We start from the raw sequence: 24055 nt of genomic DNA on the forward strand, positions 1-24055 counted from the left end.
TCGTTATGCTACCATTCAAACGCGACGACCTACACCTAGTTAACATGGCGGCGGCGGCCCGAGCTCGTTGACAACTACGACTTCCCGACCCAGAACGGAACAACGTCCGCCCACGCAGACCCCATGTCATCACAACCACCGCAATTCAGCCCCAATCGCTTACGGCCGGGTCGCATATCATTACGCATGCAGATTGATGTTGTTCATTTCTCTAGCCGCAGCATACGATGTACTATGGGCCAGAAATCGAAATGTTGTGACAAAATTCTAAGCACTTCCATAATAAACAGAAATCAACCTAAAAGTATTACAAACTCCCCCACATTGGTCATCCAGTCGATCATTACGATGAACAAAAAAGTTAAGATCTCTTTTGAGTTTGGATCCAAGTTTCAAATAAGTTTCAGTAATAACTAGGATAAGTATGTTATTAGCTTTGAGACAATTAAACAGCTCGAACTAACTTCGTCATTTTGATATCATATAAGTAGAATATACTAAATCTTCTTTCCAAAACTGTACACACAATATTGCAACAAACCAAACCTCCCTAAAATAGACTGAAAATAAATTTTATAATAAAACGATAAAAAACGTTAGCGTATAATCTCAGATGCTTTCAATAATGAAAAATTCGTCTCATATAAATAGTTTTATAAGATTAGTATCTTGAAAATCTGATTTCTGGCCCATAGTGCGATGTACTGAGCAAACCCAAACCGAGTCGTAAAATGGCAAATGCGATAATTCGGATGCGAGCGACGCCATATGGTCTTGTATAATAGATTGGCTGAATTGGGTATATGCGATTACCGGGGTAAAACAACCCTTGGCCAATAGCGGATCAAGATCTAGGTTTGCTAGATCCGGGCAAAGCTCTGGACATCATCATCGTTCGACAATTTGGTACAAAAAAGGAGCACTTAATTAGCATAAATCATTAATTAAGAACTTGGCGACGGATGGGCGAACAACGCTCGATAGCAGCGAATGTGTATTATTGACTCCGTGAACGGTATGGTAATGGCCCCATAAAACGGTTTGCGTTGCAATATAATGTACGAAATGGACAAACTCCACTGGGAGGTAATCAGTTATAAAATTATGCTATTAATTTTGAAGTTTTTAATTAAAATGTATCGTATCAGATTCAATAAGGGAAATCGTTAAGGCAGTAACTTATTTGAACAGCTCGCGCTATCCGTACTTTGAGGCAGTAAATTGTTTGAATAGTTCGAGCTATTCAGAGCTATACCTATACCAATAGCTAGAGCAATACAGGAGCAGTCTTCAAAGATCATCATTGCTGCACAGATATTTTGAAAAGCATGCTTTGAAAATATCATTGCATCGCGTAGGATTCGCGCCTTTTCAATTCAATTGCTCCTGTGCTCACTTGATCAAAAATAATACATCATTGATTCAAATCATTTCAACGCAAATGCATACTCTAGGCCTCGGATTCCTAGCCTCGGTAAACATAAAACAACCCCGTGCAAAATTCCAGTTTTCAGCGAGCTTTGTATACAATTGGAACTTCTTGATTCCCCTTTTGGGAAACCTATCTAAGGGCCTATATTATCAGTATAGTAAATGAATAAAAGTGTTGAGATCTAATATACTTACCATGGGAGTTAAGTTACAATTTATATAAATAGTAGAATTAGTTTTAAGATTAGCTCTTTCTACGAAAAAACAGTTTGGAGTAAAAAGTTAGTTATCTCGCAAAATAATAAAATTTCTCTTGATTTTTTTTCAACTGGATGCCAAACCAATGCCAATAAAATTAGAATAGAGGTGTGTATAACATGTTTAAACTCTTTAATGAATGTTCGAACCCTCTGAGCAGAATCTCAAATAGAGAAACTTAAAAGTACATGGAGTACCGTCTACCTTTTAATTCCGCTCCTAAATGCTTATCTTTGACAGATACGCGTATTTCGACTACCACTTGCAGTCTTCTTCAGTTTCAGTTCTTCGTAGTGGATACGAGTAACTGACACTGAAGAAGACTGCAAGTGGTAGTCGAAATACGCGTATCTGTCAAAGATAAGCATTTAGTAGCGGAATTAAAAGGTACACTGTACTCCATCTACTTTTAAGTTTCTCTATGTTTAAACTTCTTTTTTCGTGATGGTAGAACTTTCACAGGTAATACAAAACATTTTTTATTGACATTAAACATAAGATAACATATTGCTAAGTATTGAAATACAATGAGTCTGTTCCAAAAATCACATGCAAATTTGAGACGATGCGCTACAGGGTTAATGCTCCTGTTCGTACATGACGTCAATATCGTAGGAATGCATATATGATGAAACATCACATCATTTTCTTCAGGAAAGACTGTTGAGACTGGTTGTGGCTATAATGGAAAAGATAAAATTAACATCTTCAAAAGTCTTTTAGGTCAATCAATTGATACTACACAACAGCTTCATGAGAATCACTATGTTCACGCAAGATAGTTCACCATTTATAGAAGCAAACATTTTATTTGTCAACTGGATAGGTACTGACACGCACTTTGTGACCTCGCGATGAAAAGAAAACATTGTTGGTTGCTAAGCATACCAACAATTTCTATTATCCTTCTGCAGCGTAGCCCGCTTAGTCCAAGGAGCCACAAATGATTCAGAAAAATGATGCAGTATTTTCACCGAAATGATTCGAGCAAATCAAAGCCTTGTTGGATTGAAAAATAAGGATCGTGCATTCTCTTTCTCCTTGTTTTCTGAATCAAAGCAACAAAATGCAAAGGCAATTTTGAAGACTGTACAGGAGAGCTAAGAGGATAAGAAGGGCCTAAAATCATTTAAAAATTTACATTACTAACGTCAAATTTGATGACAATTTTTAATTTCGGAATTATGTTACATAATTGATTATAAATTTCGGTTCGGAAATTATTCACAAGCCAAGCTTGCATTTCAAATGTTAATAAATCTTCGAGCTGTGCAATGGAATGCCTATACCAGTTAATTCCACTAGAAATTATATTCTTTGATAGATACGCGAATTACGACCTCAACTGTAAGGCCTCTTCAGTGTCGTGTAAAAGTCGAATCTATTACACGGCATTGAAGACGTGTTAAGGTCAAAATAAGCGTATTTGTCAAAGGATACAAACTCTAGTGGAAATAAATATAAATACCGCCTAATATTTTTTTTAATTCCGTTTAACACACCCAGACATTTGACATCAATGCAACAGGAAGTACAAACCGTCCCAGCCGTCAGCAAAAGTCTCTTATCGTGCGTCGCCAAGAGAAGAATCTTAATTCATTACAAATATGTTTCATCGTCTGCGGCACCAGAGCGGCTGGCCGAATCCATACAACTTGCAAAACCGAAATACTTATGCCGGTCCATACCCTCTGAAGCGGGCGCGGCAGATGAAGATTGTGGATCTTCATCTTGCATTGATGGCGTTGAAGTGAAATGGAGATTCGGCAAACTAATTCATTTCCTTGGCACTCTCGTTGATGGAATAACCGGATAACCCAAATGGTATTGTGTGGGCCACGTTCAATTGAATTATTCTGCACAAATGTGTTTGCCTTTTGAGGCTTGATTGCGATAAGTATCACTCTGAACAATGCTACGTTTGCATCAAGACGTTCTATTAATAGTCGTTTTTAAGTATCACCAAACATGACTTTTTGTTTACTCGTTCTTCAACATTCTCTGGCTAAATATGTTAAGTGCCCCTGAAGAGCAAAGGTCCATAGTTTAAGTACAGCTCTACACATATTTCTTTACTAATGCTTGTTACCAATTGAACTTATTGAATCTGTTTTTGAACTGCTACCAATAAATTCTAAGCTTATAGTTGTTTGACATTCACATTTGAATATATTTTCACAATGGTTTTGTAACATTAACTCACGAGACTTCTAAACTATGTATTACTCACTAAAGTAAATTGAGTAAATAGTTGTGTTGTAGGTGAATAAGTATATCATTGTCGTAGCTGAAAACTAACTGGAACAAGAAATCAGATTATTTCCGCGTAACTCATCTATCCCATACATAATTCCCCGTTTGATCGTCGAAACTCAATTTACGCGCTTCGCAAATTGAATCTACGCAAACAAAAAGAATTAGTTAATTGAGGTTCCATTGTATATTAAGTTGTTCGATAATTCAACCCACATGGTTTTAAATTATTTAACTCCTTACGCGTGGTAAAGGTGAATAGATTATGAGTGAAAATATGATAAAAAGAAAATCCATGTGCTCAGGTGGGATTCGAACCCACGACTCTTGTATGCTAGACGAATGCTTTGCTACTTGGTGACTCAATAACTCTGAAGGTTATTATTTTTTCTTTATTTTATGTTTTACCAATTAGTTTGATAAAACCTCGTTAAAGATGTTACGCCAATTTACTAGATCTATGATTGTGTCCGTCCTACAAGCCCTGTGCGCCGCCATTTCATTTTACGTCACGCCGACGGAATCGGCGGCGCGCCATACACCAGCACGATCAGCATTGCGCCGATTTTGAACATTTACGCCGAACAAGAAATCGTGTCGAACAATATATCATATTTTACGAAATAAAAGCACCAGTAAATATTTTGACATTACCTCATTTTCTACAGGAAATCTTACAGCAATCGAGAATCTTTCCCAAGATTTTTACAGGGAAGGCTCCTGGATGTTTTCCATGTTAATTATTCAATAATTTCTCCATGAGTTCGTCCTTAAATATCTTAACACCTCCAGGGTTTCTCATTTAGCAAATATTATTTCAGTTATTCCATAAGCATTCCCTTACTGGTATCGTCTACAGATTCTTCCAGGAGTATCTCTTAGAAATTTTCCGGTACAGATTTTTCAAGGAATTGATCTAGTCACTCTTTTGTGAATACCACTAAAATTTCCTTCAGAAATGGTCAAGAGCAATCAAGAATTATCCCTGAGATTCCTACATTATTTCTTCGAGGAATCATATCCACAGATTATTGTAGGAGTTCGTATAGATATTCTTCAAGTAATTCCTGTACGGAAGGGATTTTCTTTCAGTGCTTCCTTCAAGATCTACTCCAGCAGTTACTCCGAAAAAAAAGTATTCGAATAGAAGATTCTTCAGGAACTCTACCAAGCATTTTTCTATGAATTTCTCCAAATTTATGCCCAGAAACTCTTTTCAAGGAGCCAAGCTTCAGTTTTTCATGGGTACTCATTTGGAGAGCCTTTTAAGATGAAAACTTGATCGATTAGTGAGGAGTTGACTTAGGGTTTTGGTACCGGGAGTACCGGTACCGAAAGTACCGGTACCACCGACTATTTTTTGGTACCGAAATACCGGTACTGCACGCTCAAAAAAGAGTTCTGGAAAACGTGAACTGTCAAAAATACACCATGAACTACCATCATGTTTATGCATAAACATGATCTAGTTCACGGTGTATTTTTGCTTGTTGACGAGTTCACGTCTGCTGTTCACGGATACGAGAACGGATTTTTTTCTGTGTGGTAAGCATTGAGTACCGGTATTTTCGGTACTGATGAAAAGTCTAATAATCGTTTGATTCAGTTTTTTTTTCGCAATAAATGGTACGTAAGTTTGATAAAGTTCGTTGTTGGCGAAATTCTCAAATCGACCAAGGAACGATGGCTTATTCTAATTATAATCTTTGAATCACTACCCAACTAGAGGCATATAACAAAAATCTAATAAAATTTTATCAGAATATGATATGCATATCTTATTATGATATAATTTTGTGAGGCACCGTTATTCAAAGAAAATATTAAAACAAAAAAATAACAAAATATGTTATTTTTTTATGAATATATTTGTATTTGTTTGTTTTTAACAATTTTATAATAAAATTAAATACCTACATATGGGGGAGTATGAAAGAAAAGTCTCTAGGGTTTCTCAAATTATCCAAATTGTTATTATCTTAATTTAAATATTGACTAAATTGAAAGTGATTGAAAATTGACTTGTTGTGCTATAAGCCCAATTTTAAATTGCTTTTTTATATAAAACATACATTTTTCTGTCTATTGCTCCGAATATAAAGTTTTGTTGAAAATCATCAGATAATGTACCCACTTCAAGTGATATGTCTTCCTCTTATTTTATTTTTCTAACTGAACAATTGAATCAAATGACTGATGCAATGTTCAAAGTCACCACTATGACTGAATCAGTCCAAGTTGGTGTAAAATTCACTAATTAAATTGTTATTGGATTACGTTTTTCTAATAGATCCAATAAATAATAATTTAAATATTTTAAATTGAAATGCTCGTTCTTTGAATGGTTAAGGGGACGAGCTGTTTAATTTTCTTACAGCTAATAACGTACATATAGCAGTTATTACTGAAACCTATTTTAAACCTGGATCCAAGCTTAAAAGGGATCTAAACTTTTTGTTTACCGTAATGATCGACTTGATGGGGCATGTAGGGGAGTTGCAATCATCATTCATAGGCGTATAAAACATCAACTGTTTTCGTCATTTGTCATAAGAATTGATTCGTCTGCGTGAGGACCATTTCATCGAAAATTTAAGCATCTAAGGCACATGCTAGATAAAAATTTAACTGTAAAAATCACATGGTGGGCATTAAAGCCAAATGGAATAAATAAATAAAATGCCTTTATCCACTTATAAATAGAAAACAACATTGTCTCAAGAACAAGCTTTTGATTCCCAAACAAATTTTCAGATCAGCCATGGTGAATGCTGTACCAATATGGACTAGCTGTTGCAATACTAGGAAGAAAGCTTTACCAATGAGTCAAAATAAAATTTTGGAAATGATCCTGTAGCTCCCTCTCTGGTATGAGCTACACAGAATATGCAATGTTGAAACATTGGAACAAATGTCGAATAAAATTATTAATAATTCTAGACTGAAAAGGTTGCGCCCAAGTTACTATAATCATTAATAATAAGCCTTTAATCAGCATCATAGATGCATACATGCATTATTATAGCACTACAAATGCTTACACGCCTAATAACAGCACTTCTACTGCATAGAAATCCTATTACTGCATCATGAATGCTTCTAAGCCTCATTCATACAGGCATTAAATAAGCACTATATTGGCTCTATCTATATGAAATATCTACGGATCTAGATGTTATGTATTTTTGTGATAATATATGATACTGCTGTTAGAGGGATTAATTAGAATTGTATTTGATTTTTCAACCAAATATAATTAAGATTGTTGCAAACGGAGAGATTCAACCTTTCCCTTCTGACTTCCGTTTTTATGATCTTGAGCTTAAGCTTGATAGGCCGCCCGTGATTGCTAGTCCAGTATTTCTAGATCAGCTGCACTTACACAAGGTACCAATCAGATGACTGCTTTGGACTAACAGACACTCTCCGTCTATAAGCAAGCATGGGAAAATTCACTCACTCACCCGAACGCTACTGATAAAATATCTGTAAAGTATCTGCTGCCACCGAATGTTTAATGACTGTCGAACGCTACTAGGGTGAGCGCAATCCCGACGAGTCGTAAACGATTGAGATAAACCGAAAATGAAAAGATATACGGAGCGGAGAGAGCACCTATCCTCTCTTAAATTGGAGATACAAAAGAACGCGTTCGCCATTCGATCACTGAAAGCTTCCTGCGAAATGTACAGATTTTGCGTTCACTGAAACATTTCGCCTAGTGTATTACCAGTCAGTGAACGCTCTTCAGCTCTCAAATACGAATGCCACTCGTGCGGAATGATGCCTTCGGCATAAGGAGTCGGTAGTGAATCATTCTGTTGCCGTTTTTGTTTAACTTGTCGCTCGGCGAACAAGAAGAAAGCGCATTTGAAATTGAAACACTCACCTTGGTCGGAGAAACGGCAATCTCGCTCTAGACCGCTTGTGCATGTTAGCGAGAGAAATGCAATATTCGAGTGAATGTTTCCCATGTTTGTCTATAAGTGGTGGTGATCTTCTATTTTTAGGCAACAATGGCGCCTGCCACGTCAGGTTGCTGACCAAAGAGGAGAAGGGGGAGGAATTGATATTACATTCTATAACTGGTCCACAGTACACTGGATATACCCCTGCATCTACTCCAGTTCATGCGGGAAGGTAATTTTTATGGCAGAGATGCTATAATATGATGAATGTAAGCGGTTTCTTGTCCGATTAGTTTGAACGATTAGTTTTTTAAGTGTGATAGATTATGCGTGAAGATACTAGCAAGTGAAAGATACGACTACAAAGTACGGAGAACGAGACGAGTCTAGGATTTAACCCAAGACCATCTGCTTATGAGGAGGAAGAGGTAACGATTAAACCACCAACTCTGTCCTTCCCGTTTTTATCTCAAAAAATGGGCTTTGCTGAGTAAGACATTATAATAGACCTAAACAAAATAGAAAAAACTCCAACATTAAAATTCTTATATTAATATTCGCATTTCTTTCATCATGTGGACCATCTGTATTTTACGACTTTCATGAAATTTCTGCATTGATCTATTCATCTTCAAAATTCTTTGCAATTTCATTCCTTTCACATATGGTGCTTCCACTTCATTCTAGCTAATCCAATAACCATTCATATCGCTGAGAGCGCTTTCGATCAACTACGCCGCACTATCAACCGAGTATTTAATATCCGAAACCAGTCGAAGCTCGATTTCTCCATTTTTCCGGAGTATCTCCAATATGAATACTTCCGGGAACTAGAAACCATACGTTCCTTTTATATCCTTGGCATCCAATTGGTTTCTTCTAATCTTTTCGCTTCCTACACGTTTCGCAACTAGACACTAGCGCACTTAGACACTCTACGTACCTAGGTACATCGTACGGTGTAGACCGAGTTCGATACGGTTCTCACTAGTTTCCCAGGATGTAAAATATGCACATGTTGGCATCATTCGGTTATATAGAAACCATGATGTGCGGAGGGCTTGCAAGTGGACTGCTGAATACATTTGCGGAAGAAATATGCTCTCGAAATGAAATTTTCCAAGTGCTGCAAGCTTTCCGCCCACAAACTGACGTAGCTGAAAATTGGCTTCAACTGAAAGGGGGAGAAAGAGTGTGGTTATACTTAGGATGCTACATTGATTGCATCATCGTCATTTCGTAAACGGAATAGCTTGAAGCAGTCGCCTTATGATAAAGGATGGTCCAAGTCACCAGCATCGTTTACATGTAATCCCTATTATTTCTCGGATGCCTTCCGCACTCATTGACTGGCATCGGAATTTACGTCGGATTGTATGTAGGATGTGGCACACCGGAGTGGTATTTGAGTGATTGAAAGATGTTTCTTCCTGACTATGCAATTAGAGCATAATGTGTGGAATGACTGAAATTTGCATGCTGACATAGCACCTAGAAGAATCAGTGAATCGCCAGTGAAACAAGAGGATATAGGATTGTGGTTGCGATTACAATTAGGTATATTTTACATGATTTTTCTGATGCTTGTTTCATAAAGCTAACAAAGAGTAGCGAAAACAACATTTTTTGCGCGTCACAAGGCTTAAACTATGTAACTTCAGGAAATTTGATCTGATACTGCTCTCGGGAATGTTGAGCTACAGGTCGCCAAAGATTTGTAAACTACTAGATTTATAAGTATGATTTTTTACTGTTTCTGTCCGGGATTAACCACTGTGACCAGTTTTCTTTGATCTTTTGTGGTATACTAGTGTCCTTTGTTTAGTGCATGTCGTTCTACTCCGTTATTTTTTTGTAAAATATGAAATAATCATTTTTTATACAATTTTCATTCATTATCATTTTGCAAAGATCATCAAGTATATCAAATTATTGTTTCTACTTATAAGGTCCGCAGACATTATTTTTTATCTATAAGTCCTGTCCTTTCTTTTTAGTTCTCTTTCTAGACATTTTAGTTTCTTACCTTGTTCCAGAAATTAACAGCTTATTATAGAGAGTAGGAGTTCCGCTACTTCAGTCGTTTATCTCCTAGATATCGAACGTAAGCACTTGAGCTCGGAAAAACACTTGTTTCATGAGTTGAAACCATCCTTAGATGTTGATTGAGTATTTTTTCACTTCGACATCCTCATCATATAGGTCAAATATGTGGGTCTTAGTGGTTTGTTAATCTCTTATACTTTTTCCGACTGTAACTTACAACTTAATGTAACTGTACTTACTGTATTGGCAAAAAATAACTACAAGAGTACAATATGGTAGAGCTCACTCCAGCAGATCACGGACTATCTGGCAGTAACAAACTTAATTAGGAATTCATCTGCTAGGTGGCGCTAGTGAAAAAAAATCTGCAATCTTCTTTATCAAAAGATCCTGATGAGCTAGAAAGTTGGTGACTTCGACAAAGTTGTTAAGCAGATCAAAGGCTATCTGGCAATAACAAATTGATTTATTCACTAGGCGATAGTAACACATTTTCTTCAATCTTCTTTTGGGGATTTTGCCCTCCAATAGACTCACAGCTAAAAAATTTTGTACAACCAACATGTTCTCCCACCAGGTTTGTCATATATTGGATGGCGTCGTAGCTAACAAAATCAAAATATAACGCACATGTAACGCACACTGTTGGATTGTGCATTGAATGCAAGTTGCGTGCTTCTGCTAAACTGCCATATAAACTAATGCGTGAGTTATGTATTTCCCTCAACCCCCTGAAGAAAGCGCTAGTTCTTGAAGCCTACCACCATCTGTGTGGCGCTAGTGTTGGAGTAAACAAATTTAGGCTTTGCCCTCTTCAAATCCCGCGCGGAAGCGACAAATGTCGTATGAGAAAAAACATTATACTATTGATAATCGTTTATCGTTTTGTCTAATAAAATGTGGCTAAATTATCTAGCAATTACAGAAACACTGGATAAAATAATACGCACTTTACACCAGATTGATAGGTAAAATATGAAGTTCGCATTCAAAAACGAGTACCGTTTTGACTCATATTCCGAACACTTAAGGCCAACAGTGACTTCAAATGCATTTGATTGGCATAAATTGGCTAATATTTGTGTAAATTGTAACTTCTTCGCAAAGTCTAACTGTTAGATGTTGGGTGTACCAATAATAATTTTATTAGTTTTAGTATTGCTTTTACCTAAAAGTATGGAACAACATTTTGATTCAAATACCGAACACTGTGATCATTCTGTCTCATATTCCGAACACCTTGCTTCAAATTCCGAACAGCACGATAAAATCGTATTCAAATGAATAATTTCACAAATAAATTTATCTGAGCTTGTTCTACTGGTCTCAAACTAGAGAATCATAACTACTCCCGCGGTATAAATTATATTGGAGACGTTAAAATTGAATTGCAATTGATTGCCATTTTCTTGTTATTTGGTGACATATTTCAGCGAAACATTTCAACCAAATCGCCATACAAAAACCGAATGTTCGGAATATGAGTCTGTTCGGAATTTGAGACAAAACGGTATGTCTCGTGACTGAAAATTGTATTTTGGACGAGCTATCAAATCACCACCTTCTCCAGCACCAAATTTTTGGCTTCACTTTAGTTGTTCGTAGATGAAAGCCGTTTCATTCCAGTGATTTCCCTACGTTGTAAATATGCACGACAATCTATTCATCAACAAGACTAACAATAGGGTGCAGAACCACTTGGGCACTTCCATGATTCACTTTGGGGTGGGGGGTTTTTCTTGGCCGAATTGTCTGAAATTTTGCCGTAAGAAGCGCATCAGCACGACCCAAATTGTGGCCAAATATGAGCTCTTCTTTTTCTTCTTCTTTCTGGCGTTACGTCCCAACTGGGACAAAACCTGCTTCTCAGATTAGTGTTCTTATGAGCACTTCCACAGTTATTAACTGAGAGCTTTCTTTGCCGATTGACCATTTTTGCATGTGTATATCGTGTGGCAGGTACGAAGCTACTTTATGCCCTGGGAATCGAGAAAATTTCCTTTACGAAAAGATCCTCGACCAGCGGGATTCGAACCCACGACCCTCAGCATGGTCATGCTGAATAGCTATGCCTTTACCGCTACGGCTATCTGGGCCCCGTTAAATATGAGCTCTGTAGCTTTCAAAAAACCCCACTGCCGAAATGAATCAAAAGTGCCAAGAATAGGATCCGGCTCCATATATCTCTAGATCCCAATAAGATAGAAGGTTAGTATCTTCGACAAAGTTGTTCGGCAGATCAAGGGCTATCTGGCAGTGATTGGAAACAAATCTTCTAGCTCATCAAAATCTTGATATATAGAAGATTGAAGAAAATTTGTAGCTAGCGCTATCTAGCGGATGATTTTCCAATAAGATAGATAGATAGATAGATACACAGACAAACAGACGTCACACTCTCTTCATTGTCCATCGACCACCTTTTTAACGGTCGTTTCAAATATATGGTAGGTGGCCAATCCGCCACCCGCAGCGCTCGCATCGTTTTTGTTCGCGTTTGACGTTTCCACACTACCGCCATCTGTTGGCCCGTCAGCCAAATACACTAATTTTAGCATTGGGCGTACATGTTCTCGTGACTATGATTTTGATCGAGATTTGTTCTAAGTGTTACGTCTGTTTGTCTGTGATAGATAGATAGCCAGCCTGATAGATAGATAGATAGATAGATAGATAGCCCGAGGCTGGCTCATCTCTTTGGAAAACAGAAAATCTAGAAGTATCTGAAGGGTATCTTCTAGCAATACAGAGTATGAAATATAAACAAAACTGAACTTTTTAAACTATACTATCAATCAATCTGAGGTAGTGATGTCCTTTTTAGGTCGATTCTATCTTGATCTTACAAACACATCCCGATCTACAAAGGTTCAAGCGTTGGTCATTTGCTAAATTTCATTGAAAAGTCTAGTTTCCTTGAAGAAGTTTAGAAGATTTCTTTCGCATACTGCATCGTTTTGGAGAGCACGAATCATAGATGTGATATCGCGCTGCATCCGAAGGTATTCAAGTGTAGAACAATTGCTGATCAAATGTTGTGCTGTATTTTGTGTATTGCAGGTTTCACAGATTTTCCGACCTAATTATATACTGCCAGATAGCCCTTGATCTGCTGAACTACGTTGCCTAGGACACCATCCTGCTAGCTCATAAGGATCTCGAAATATAGAAGATTTAAAAAATGTCACTAGCGCTACCTACCGGATTTATTGCCAATTTGATTAACAACTTTGCCGAAGACATCAACCTTTTAGCTCATCAAGGTCTTGAAATATCAGTTGAATGAATGATTTGGCCAATTTTGGACCTCAATACAATTCGGGGTAGCTCCAGAAACACTTGGACCTGGGAATAAGTCTTCCGGATTATTAACTAGAAGAGTTTTTCGGGAAAGTCTGCAAATTACAACACAATCCATTGAGAAAAAAAAGTTAGTACATTTAAGTGTGTTTTTTGGCTGGGAAAAGAATGTTGGCTGGATGAAGGTTGAAAATCAATATTCAATTATACGTATTTGCATTATTATAAAAATTCAGGTCAAAAAAAATATTGCGTATTTTCAAGTTGACCAAGCTACAAAATGCGAAATATATTGTTTTTTTTTTTTTTATTTGTTTTCGTTCCTAGAGTTTAAAAAAGTAATTTTTCAAAGTTTTCGTTGCCAACATTTGGGAACGGATTGAAAATAGGTTCTATTATAGAATTTAACCACAAAAGAAAAACTTTTCCAATTTTAAGAAAATGAGTTTCAATTTTGTAGCTTAATTCATTGAATCATATTTATTTTTCTAAATTGAAAAAACAAAAAACATTAAATGGACTTAAACCACAAAAGTAGACGTACATTCGTGAAAGCATGTGTAAAAGAAAATGTTATCTTAGTGGATGACACAAAACTTTGTCAAAAAGTTATGTATCTAATTTAAACATACTTCATACTTCATACGGAATGACGATCTAGAAACTAATGACAACATAGATGGTAATAAATCTTCGAGCTGTTTAGTGGAATACCTATAAGTAGATGAAAAACCGAATTTAGTACTATACCATTTAATTCCACTACAGTTTGTATCTTATTTATTTATTTAATGAAACAAAAGTTTGAAAGAGGGAAAAACCCCGTTGAGTGATTTGTTTTCCAAAATACTTCTCAAAAGGGTGCAAAACCTCTTCATCTTTTCGCAAAACGTTATAAAATAAGTAAAACTAATACTAAAGACTCAACCGGAAACAATCCATATGAGAGCCAAAATCTTGAAGGAAAAACATCGATCAGCAATAGTTGAGGGACAAATATGTATCTTGAACTCTGAAAAGAAATTTGAAAGGCAATATCAATTAATATATGGAATTTCATTTAAATATTCAAAAATAATTTTCATCATAACAAGAGATTTACTATCAATAATCGATGTAGGTACGGAATGATTTGATTTTTGAAAACTATCAATATTATTTCTCCTTGGCAAAACATACGTTTGACAATGAAAAACCATGTGATCAATATCTTGATAAGATGCACCACATTCGCAAAGATTGGAATCTACAATATTAATAAGAAATAAATGGCTATTGCAAATATAATTATTGGAGACAAGTCTTGAAATAAGACAAATAAAATTTCTGCCAACGGATAGATGTTCAAACTAAGATTTTTTATCTACACCAACCACCTTTATCAATAGAATTCCTATTATTTTGCCAAAGGTTGATAGAATATATTTTTAATTTAGTAAAATATTCCGAATAAAACATGTCACGGATGAAAATAATGCCACGAGAAGCACCTAACTAAGCTAAGGAATCGGCTTGTTCATTACCAAATATTTGACAATGAGCTGGAACCCAGACAAATTTAATGATGAATCCTTGAGAATGCAAATCATATCAAAGCTTGCGCAACATTAAATTATATGATGTCATTTAGAACTAAAACTAATGGATTTAATAGCATTTAATCAGCTCAAGCTATCAGTACATATAATATGAATGTTTGGAGAGCATTCCCTAATTAAATTGCATGTAAAATATAAAGCACATAATTCAAAAACACAAATAGAACAAGGAGATTGCAGCTTAGCTTAGCTTAGCTTAGACTGACTACACATATCAATGGTTGCTATTCCGTGATTGACCGAAGTCAGTGAAAATGCGCAAAGAATCAACTAAAAGTTCGGCTGGGATTGGCCATAATCTTCTTCAGTGTGCATAATTCAGTGCCTCTATTTATGCATGGTCAATAACGGCGCCGGCCACGTCCTTGCAGTCAGGTGGGATTGGGGAAAGGAATGTTAGTGTGTACCTTTGCTATTGGAGACCGTGTTTGCTTCTGCATCTCCACAAAGGTTACTGGGAGGGATGTTTGTTAATAGGGAGGATCGTTGGGTCACAGGATTCACTTTGATAAGCGATTAGACCATGATAAATAATTATTTGTGAGATATAAAAATGCTTAGGGAAATTGTACCAGTTATGGCCATAGTGGTTCCCTATTTGGCCATATGCAAAATATGGAAAACTTTTACATTTTTAATCTTTCTGAATGTTTTAACATCAAGATTTATCCTTTATCTTACTGCTAAAACACAAAAGATTTTTCAAAATGTGAAGGCATTCAAGATATCACGTATGGCGAAATAGGGAACCACTATGGCCATAACTGGTACACCTACCCTATATGTTAATATAATATTTTCATTTGATATGAACAATATTTATGTAAAGAAAAATTATGCCGACACTTGAGGTGACGAACTTTTCAAAGTTTGTTGAATAAAGTGAACCTTTCGCAAGTCTACACTTGTAGTGTCGAACCATTCAAAGTTTTTTTTACTTACAAAAATTAAGGTAAAAAGAAGGTGTTTTGAAAAAAAAATTAGACATGAATAATTTATGAATCAGAGTTTATGTCGACACTTACAGTGACGAACTATTCATAGTTTGTTGAAAAATCATATTTACGTCTCACCGTTGTAACGATTAAAGGTGCAGTCATGCATATTTTATAGATTAGAAATAGTATCATGGAACGAGCTCACCAATTGCTCCGTCATCTTTGAGCAGCAACAATCCACTTTCAGCTTCACTCGTTTGCTCGGCTATATAAAAGCACTCAGAGAAAATAGGCGTGCGACCCGAGAGGGAAAACAACTGACGACTGCTCGGGCTTTCTTGACTCACTACCCAGGAGCAAGCGTCAACGTCCAAAGATCAAAAAGGACTTATCGAACGCGGCACTTTTTCACTTTACTCGACCGATGCGCGACATGTTTGATCCTGCCTTCAACGCCCGCCCCCGCAGGAGCAAGCGTCAAGGTCGAAAGATCAAACACAACTCCATGAAATGATACCGATTGATCTTATTATCAAAATTTACTTATTTGGCTATTTCGAAGGCAATTCAGGGTATTCCGATACAAAAAAAAATATGTGTGATATTTGTTATGGCGTCTGTTGAGATCTGGATAAAAAATCATGATTTTTGAGCTATCGTCTTATTTTAGTATAAGATGGTTTAAAAATGGGCACACCCTACAGGAACCGGTTACGGAAAATCCCGGCTAAGTTTAAATTGCTGCAACATTCAATAGACGATGTCCTCAAGGGATTTCTTGAAATCTGAACTTCTTGAGTTTCCGATGAAATAATTTCCTCCCGCTTAAACTTCAACAGATTTAGTATGAGTGGAGTTCATTAACTTTAAACATATCCTAAAACATCGAATTTGATAATAAATCTTCGAGCTGTTTAGTAGAATACCTATAAGTAGATGAAAAAACGAATTTAGTACTAAACCATTTAATTCCACTAGAGTTTGTATCCTTTGACAGATACGCGTATTTCGTATTTTTGTTTTCATCTGAAGAATTAGTATTTGCATTAAAATTATTATTTGGTGGATCAGACTCAACACGTTGAAATCCTGGGATTGGCTGGAAGTGGAAGGAATCAAACAAGGAACATTTTTGTCAAATGATTTTATTTTAGAATTATGATCTTCTAGACGTAGATTAGATGATTTGAGAATCCGTTTTCCTTCAAGGAGGCGGCTTGTAAACAAAATTATCTGAATTCAATAAATTATCCTGTTCATCATCAAGTAGATTTCAAACATAAGGAGTTGAAATGTGTTTTGATTTCTTCAAAATCTCTGAATATGAAAATTGATTTATATTTTTAAGCTTATGATTATGTTTTGATTGAGTATTAATATATACAGGACAATCCTTCAAGGCAATGTGTTTCTGATTACAATAAATACAACATTCAGAATGTTTTTTACAATCGGATTAAAATTCGATTGTGCACATTTCGAGCATTTAGGTTTATTCGAGCAAAATTGAATAGTGTGTCCAAAAAGGAGACAACGTTAGCAGTGCATGAATTTAGGATAATAAAGCCTTACTCGAAAAATAACTCCATCAACTTCTAGAAAGTTCGGGATTTCTGATCCAGCAAATGTAAACTAAATGCAATTAGAGTGAATATATTGAGCTCATTTGTCATTTAAAAACAAAGCTTAGATAATCTGTGGCAATCTAAAACATTTACAGTCGAAATAGCTTTTTTTAATATTCCAATGCCGTGATTTATAATATCATTGTACTCCAAAGTTTCATCATATAGGGGAACTTACGTATTCTCGGCAGCTTAAGCCAATGCCGTGCTTCTTTTGTAATTTTCTCGGACATCAGTAGACAAATTCCGTGGTTTTCTATTTACATTTATGCGTTGCTCAATCCTCTATCGATTCACACCGACAGACTTGTCAAAATGCTTTTGGAAACGTTTTTACAACGCTGCGAACATCCCTTGTCAGTGTGACTATTGTCGGCAGCCTCAATCTCTTCGGCAACTTTCCCATAACAACTGCTGGTGAATCTCTTCGGCAGCTCCAAATCAGTCGCATTTTGAGGCGTGCTCATTTGAATTGATGACATCTCCGGCGATATCGTTTGTTTAGTCTCGAAAATCTCGCCAGCGGGAAGCGGACAGAACAAATAATCATCTGAATGTTTCCACTGATGTGTTTTGATAGAAAAATACTGTATATTTGGAGTTTGAAATTTGGTTGCCGATAATAGTCGAATGGTGCCGAAGCCGTAAGTCTCCCTATAACAGCATTGATTTCGCAAAAATCACATAGTGCGTATACACGGTAAGATCCAGCAAAAGTTGAGACTCCAAAAGGGAGTTGGCGTCATCGCGAGAACCAAAAACAACTCAAGAGAAACTTTTTTGATTTCTTTGACAGACGAGTATTTTTCATATATTTTAGCCCAAATCAATAAAACATTGATGAGCTCATCTTTTTTTCTAAAAAATACTACAAAGGGGCAAGAAAATGATGCAGGGAAAATTTTAATACGCGTCGGCTTTGTAACAGAAGATGTTCCTGGTGGAGGATCATCTTCTTTTGAGCCAGAATCTTTATCATCCACATCCATAGCCGTGGTAGTACATACCAATTAAAGAAAATAAACTAAACTAACGAATGTAACAAACTATAACAAAAATGATACTTAGCAGAATTTTAAAAAATAAACTTGATCCGGGAAAGCTTCAACTTGCCTTGAAAATGCAAAATGTCTTGAAATTTATTCTCCACGCAAAAAAACCTCGAGTTTTAAAGGGATCCAAAAAAAGCAAAATCTTTCGTGAAAGTTTTCTCCTCCCGCACCACACAGGATGTCTCCTTCTACGCGCCACACAGGAAATCATATTTAGGTTTCATTCATCTTATAAAAATCACCTTTAAATTGCCCTAAAACATAGCTGATCGCTTGGAAAAAAATTATCGATTGAGGGGGCAGGATCCGTCATTGTTTTCGCAATTTTCAAAAGCAGTTTTTTCGTTCAGAATTAAGAAAATTTACAGGAAAATGTGTTCACTATGTTCTGTTCTCTCTTCTGTATCAACTGGGGCCTTCCTTAGCCGAGTGGATAGAGTCCGCCGCTACAAAGCAAAGCCATGCTGAAGGTGTCTGGGTTCGATTCCCGGTCGGTCCAGGATCTTTTCGTAATGGAAATTTCCTTGACTTCCCTGGGCATAAAGTATCATCGTACCTGCCACACGATATACGAATGCAAAAATGGCAATTTGGCAAAGAAAGCTCTCAGCTAATAACTGTGGAAGTGCTCTTAGAACACTAAGCTGAGAAGCCGGCTCTGTCCCAGTGGGGACGTTAATGCCAAGAAGAAGAAGAATCAACTAGAACTAGGCCGTCACCTTTGGTTCAGTAAACAAATGTGTTACCATGCATGCCACTGGTAACACATTTGTTACGTACTATGGTATTCGGATTTAGCAACTCCAAATTAGAGGTATTTTGGTTCTTGGGACAAACAATAGTTCCGCATTGTAATTTTTAAGTAGAAAAATCAATGACATCAACGTTTACCTAATTTTGTCTACATTTCATTTCTTTGCAGGTCTCGATGTGTCTGCATGGCCGCATTTTGAGCAGCCTACAGAGGCTACCACCATCGACAACAAATAAACATTATATCTAACGCAACAGCGAAACTCGTTTGCCAATAGTGGCCTTCATCGCCACCATTGGCCCTTCAACGCTTTCGCCACCAACGCACCCGCAACGGCTTCCTTCAGCCAGTCCGTCGGAAGGATGATCAAATCCTACAAATTGTACCTGACATTGCTGATCAGTTCAGTTTTCATTATCCTGTGTCAGAACCAGATATCAATAGCCAATTTTGTCAGCACTTCCACGGCTGCGTTAGCCGGAAGCAATGGTCCTCCGGCACAGGCACAAGCCCTGGTTGCGGATGGACTGGGCTTGGGCGAGGACCAAGAACAGCCATCGATTGTGGACAAGGTCCGCTCAAGGAGTCTCACCTTCAACGATGTCCGGCCCATGGGAGCCGGAACCAAATCGACTGATCGTACTACCACGACCTTAGGGTCCAGTAGTAGTAGTAGTAGTAGTAGCAGTAGTACAGCTAGCACGTCAACAAGCACAACCACCAGCACGACAAAGACGTCCACGACAACAACGACTGCATTGCCTGTGGAGCACGATGTCTCCGAAAATCGACAACAATCAGCTAGAAGTAGTGATGTAAGTATCCATACAAAATATAATAACTTGCATCCTAATTCTACATGTACAATAACTTGGAATGTGGCGAAAATCTCAATAGCCTTACGTCACTTCGCCAGAAGGCGACAGCAGAGGAATCGAATCATCCTCCACGTAGCACACGGATCTGATTAAACCCAAGCACTTATTTTCGCCAAATTGCATCCGCGCTCGCTTGAGAAAATTAGTTCCGCTGAAAACCCTAGCCTAGAGTGAAATCTTTTTCTCAAGAAAAGAGTACCAACAACCCTTTCTTATGAACCCAACTCTCGGTGCCGCATTCAAGATCTCGAAGGCAAGCGAACGAAGAAAAAAAAAACACTTCCCTTCCATGGCCCATACAATGCAGCAGTATTTAAAAAGAATAAGTGTTATCACTTCACTTCCGCTTTACAGCTCGTTTACTTTTATGAAACGTTGATTCGGTAGTTTTGAGGCGCGTCGTCGGTTGGTTACGCCAGTTATGCCACCAGCTTGTATAAGAACGCGACAAGAACACTTTGCAACGAGCAATCTCCGGCAGGGAATGCTGCATGGCGTTTATGTTTCTTCATATTTTTTCTCTGTTGTTAATATCGCATTCATCTAAAGCAGTGTCTCACAAGTTATTATTTTCGAAAACTGTAGTAAATACCCATCTACTATCAAATAACAAAGAACAGTGGGGTATAACACTGAACAGTAAAAACATGACAGAGTCTATGCCTCTTCTGTGACTTAGATGACTGGGCAACGGTTCTATATCCAATGAAGTCATGGGTTGAATTCTCACCAGAAACACCGTTTCTTTTTTATTTGAAATTTACTATTTAAATTTGTCAGATAATTATCCCCTGTGCCTTCTGCCTTCAAGCTTCTCTGCTCAAGATATGCCAGTCGATTGCTGTTAGCCGATGAAGAGCACACGAAAAAATATACATTGAGAATCTCAGAACTTAGGGGCGGTCCATTAATTACGTAAGGGTTTATGGGGGGAGGGGGGGTCTGAGATTTCTTACGCGCCATACATTTTATTTTTAATTTTCATACAAAAAAAACTTACTATGGGGGAGGGGGGTTGAAAAACCCCGAAAAATGTCTTACGTAATAAATGGACAGCCCCTTACTAAGCACCACGTCTTGTTAGGAACTTTCTACACCGCTCATTGACTTCTCGTTTCTTCAGCACCTTTCCCATCCACCCGTCCATCAGCTCGGCGGCCCTTCAGCACTCCAACAGTTCACTTGTTGGAGATTTGTTCTACTTTTTTGCGCTTCGGTGCGTCATTATATTCCGCTAAAAGGTTTGTGATATTTATGGAGGATTTATGAGCTGTAAAGTTAAGCTTTTTCTTCCACTCTGACCGTTCTGTCGACTCAAGCCACCAGGCTTTCGGAAACGTGATCATTCAAGTAAACGTTTTGCAAACCTCCTTTAGCCAGAGATTATAAAGCATAATGTCCAATTATTTCAAGCTGATGCAAGTATAGCTAGTCTTTCCATTAGCGGAAGTGGCGTTGGTCGATAACGTGACGATTAGAATTAAAGTTGCAGGAGTTTGTCCATTTGAGATCATAATGCTATATTAATAATCCTCACTTTTCCGCCTTGTTCCAACTGTTAATAGTACCCCCTAAAGCTGTGTCATAGTCTTTGTAGCAATTCATGGCACGAAAAAAATATTAATGGAAGAAATGCTTAGTACCACCCCATCAGAAGCATCGAATCTGTCTAACTCGTTCATTTTCCGGGTATGCACATTGCTATTCAAGGCACAAGGTTACGCCCGATGCACGTTCAAAATTTCCCCTCCCATCCGTCCATCAGTCAACAGTTATCCCCCCTTCGAGCCCATGTGAAATTTCACAATCCGTGTAGAGAGCCTTCCCCCGCATACATGGCCATTCTGATCATCCCCTGCATGTAGAGGCTATGTATCGATGTAGCATGACAGCAAGCGCCACTAAATCAAGGCATATAAACAGAGGCAAGAGCATGGCTCTGCCGGAGGTTGCAATCGGAATCGACATCCAGTAGAGCTAGCCGTTAGTCAAGTGGAATATTGCATCGAAACCGGCGCTCCGGTGAAGGAAAGCGGTAACCCATAACTCCACCGTTTTGTTTACTAGAGCAATGCATTGCTCTACAAGTAGGCATCTGAAAGCTTGGTCTATTTGTTCCGACGGAGTTCTAGGTAAACTCCCGTGCAAAAGTTTGAGGCTACCCCCTAAAACATACAGAAGTGTTTTGTCCATAACTTTGTGATCGAAAGGCAATGATTGAATCTTGCTTCGTAGGTATCTTCACAAAAACAAGTTTAAAATTTTGTTGTGTGCTTTTCCTCGCAGAATTCCAATAGGATTCCCGAATAATTTGCACCGGATTCCCTCAGAATTTCCATCTGAATTCAACCAGGATTCTCATAAAAATCACACGAGATTTCCATAGGATTCTCACAATTCCCGCAGTATTTCTACACAATTCTCACAGAATTCAAAGAGGTTTCGCTCAAAGTTCTCAGAGAATTCTCTCATGAACATGACTCTTATGGGTTTCTTACTAGAGATGGTTGGGTCTCGGATTTTCAAACCCGAAACGGGTTCGGGTTCGATTTTTTTTATATTTTCGGGTTCGGGTTCGGGTCGGGTTTGAAGGTTAAAAAAATATCGGATACGGGTCGGGTTCGGGGTTGAAAAAAGTCGGGTTTAGCCGGGTTTGGGTCGGTTTGGGGATAATTGTTCACAAAGTAACAACCGGAAAGCTTCCCTATGCATCAGAAACGATAAATTTATCATCTTTTCGAAATCGGGTTCTATTCGGGTTTTTCTTACAAAACTTTTTCGGGTTTCGGGTCGGGTACTGGTTTGAACAGCGAAAATTTTTCGGGTACGGGTCGGGTCCGGGTTTGCTTTTAAATGTTTGTCTCGGGTTCGGGTCGGGTCCGGGTTTGAAGGAATAAAATAAGTCGGGTACGGGTCGGGTTCGGGTTTGAAAAATGTGAAACCCGACCATCTCTATTTCTTACATGATTCTCAAAGTATTTCTACAGGGTTATTTCAGGAATACTAATTATTTTTCACATAACTCCCACATGATCTCTTAAGCTCGCACCGGATTGCACAGTAGTTCAACATAACTCTCACAGGACCCCCACTGCAAGCCAAAGATTGTCACCGGAATCATAGGACTCCCATTTGACCTTTCCCAGTGGAATGCCAGAATCCTCACTGGAATATCAGCATCCACACTGGAACACCAGTATATTCACTGGAATTTCAGGAACCACACTGGAATCCCAAAATCCACATTAGAAAATCAGGATCCAGACTCTAATCCCAGGATCCATACTAGAATCCAAGGATCATTGGACACTCAAAATCCTAACTGGAAACTCAAAATCCCAACTGGTATCCCAATATTCATACTGTAATCCTAGGATCCACACTAAAATTTCAGAATTTAGCTTGGAAGCCATGAACCCATGATCCAATCCAAGGATCCACACTTAAATCGCAAGATCCATACTGGAATTCCTCGATTCACACTGGAATCCCAGGGTTCTTACAGGAAACTCAATATCCACATTGAAATCTTAGGTTTTATATTGGAATTTCACGACCCACGTTACAATCCCAGGATCCAAACTGAAATCCTAATATCCACACTGAAATCCTATGCCCCACACTGGAATCAAAATATCCACACTGACGCACTGTGAATTACACAACAACCCCAGGATCCACAACGAACTACAACAAACCACACTGGAATCCCAATATCCACATCAAAAGCATAGGATCCACAAGGGAGCAAGGCATTTTACACTAGAATATCAGGATCTACACTGGATTCCCAACATTAACACTGAAATGCCAGAATCCATTCTATATGCCTAGAATCCATACTGGATTCCCAGGATTCATACTTAAATCCCAGGATCCCCAGTGGGATCCAAAGATCCACTTTCGAACCCAGGATCCGCATTGAAATCCCAGAATCCACACTGGAATCCCAGGATCAACAGTGAAATACCAGAATGCATACTGAAAACCACATTGAAGTCCCAGAATCCACAC

At 37.8% G+C, this 24055-nt stretch overlaps 1 protein-coding gene across 1 annotated transcript in view; it reads left to right on the top strand.

Moving 5' to 3' along the window:
* The window catches only part of LOC5567681 (galactosylgalactosylxylosylprotein 3-beta-glucuronosyltransferase P), a 185077-nt gene that overhangs the window by 141817 nt on the left and 19205 nt on the right, over positions 1-24055 (top strand). The window contains exon 3 of the mRNA XM_021849266.1: positions 19332-19978. Coding sequence (XP_021704958.1) covers positions 19526-19978 — 453 coding nt within the window. The 5' untranslated portion in view covers positions 19332-19525. The remainder of the gene's footprint in view (positions 1-19331; positions 19979-24055) is intronic.

Source organism: Aedes aegypti, chromosome 3 (assembly GCF_002204515.2).
Source record: "Aedes aegypti strain LVP_AGWG chromosome 3, AaegL5.0 Primary Assembly, whole genome shotgun sequence".
NCBI lineage: Eukaryota > Metazoa > Arthropoda > Insecta > Diptera > Culicidae > Aedes > Aedes aegypti.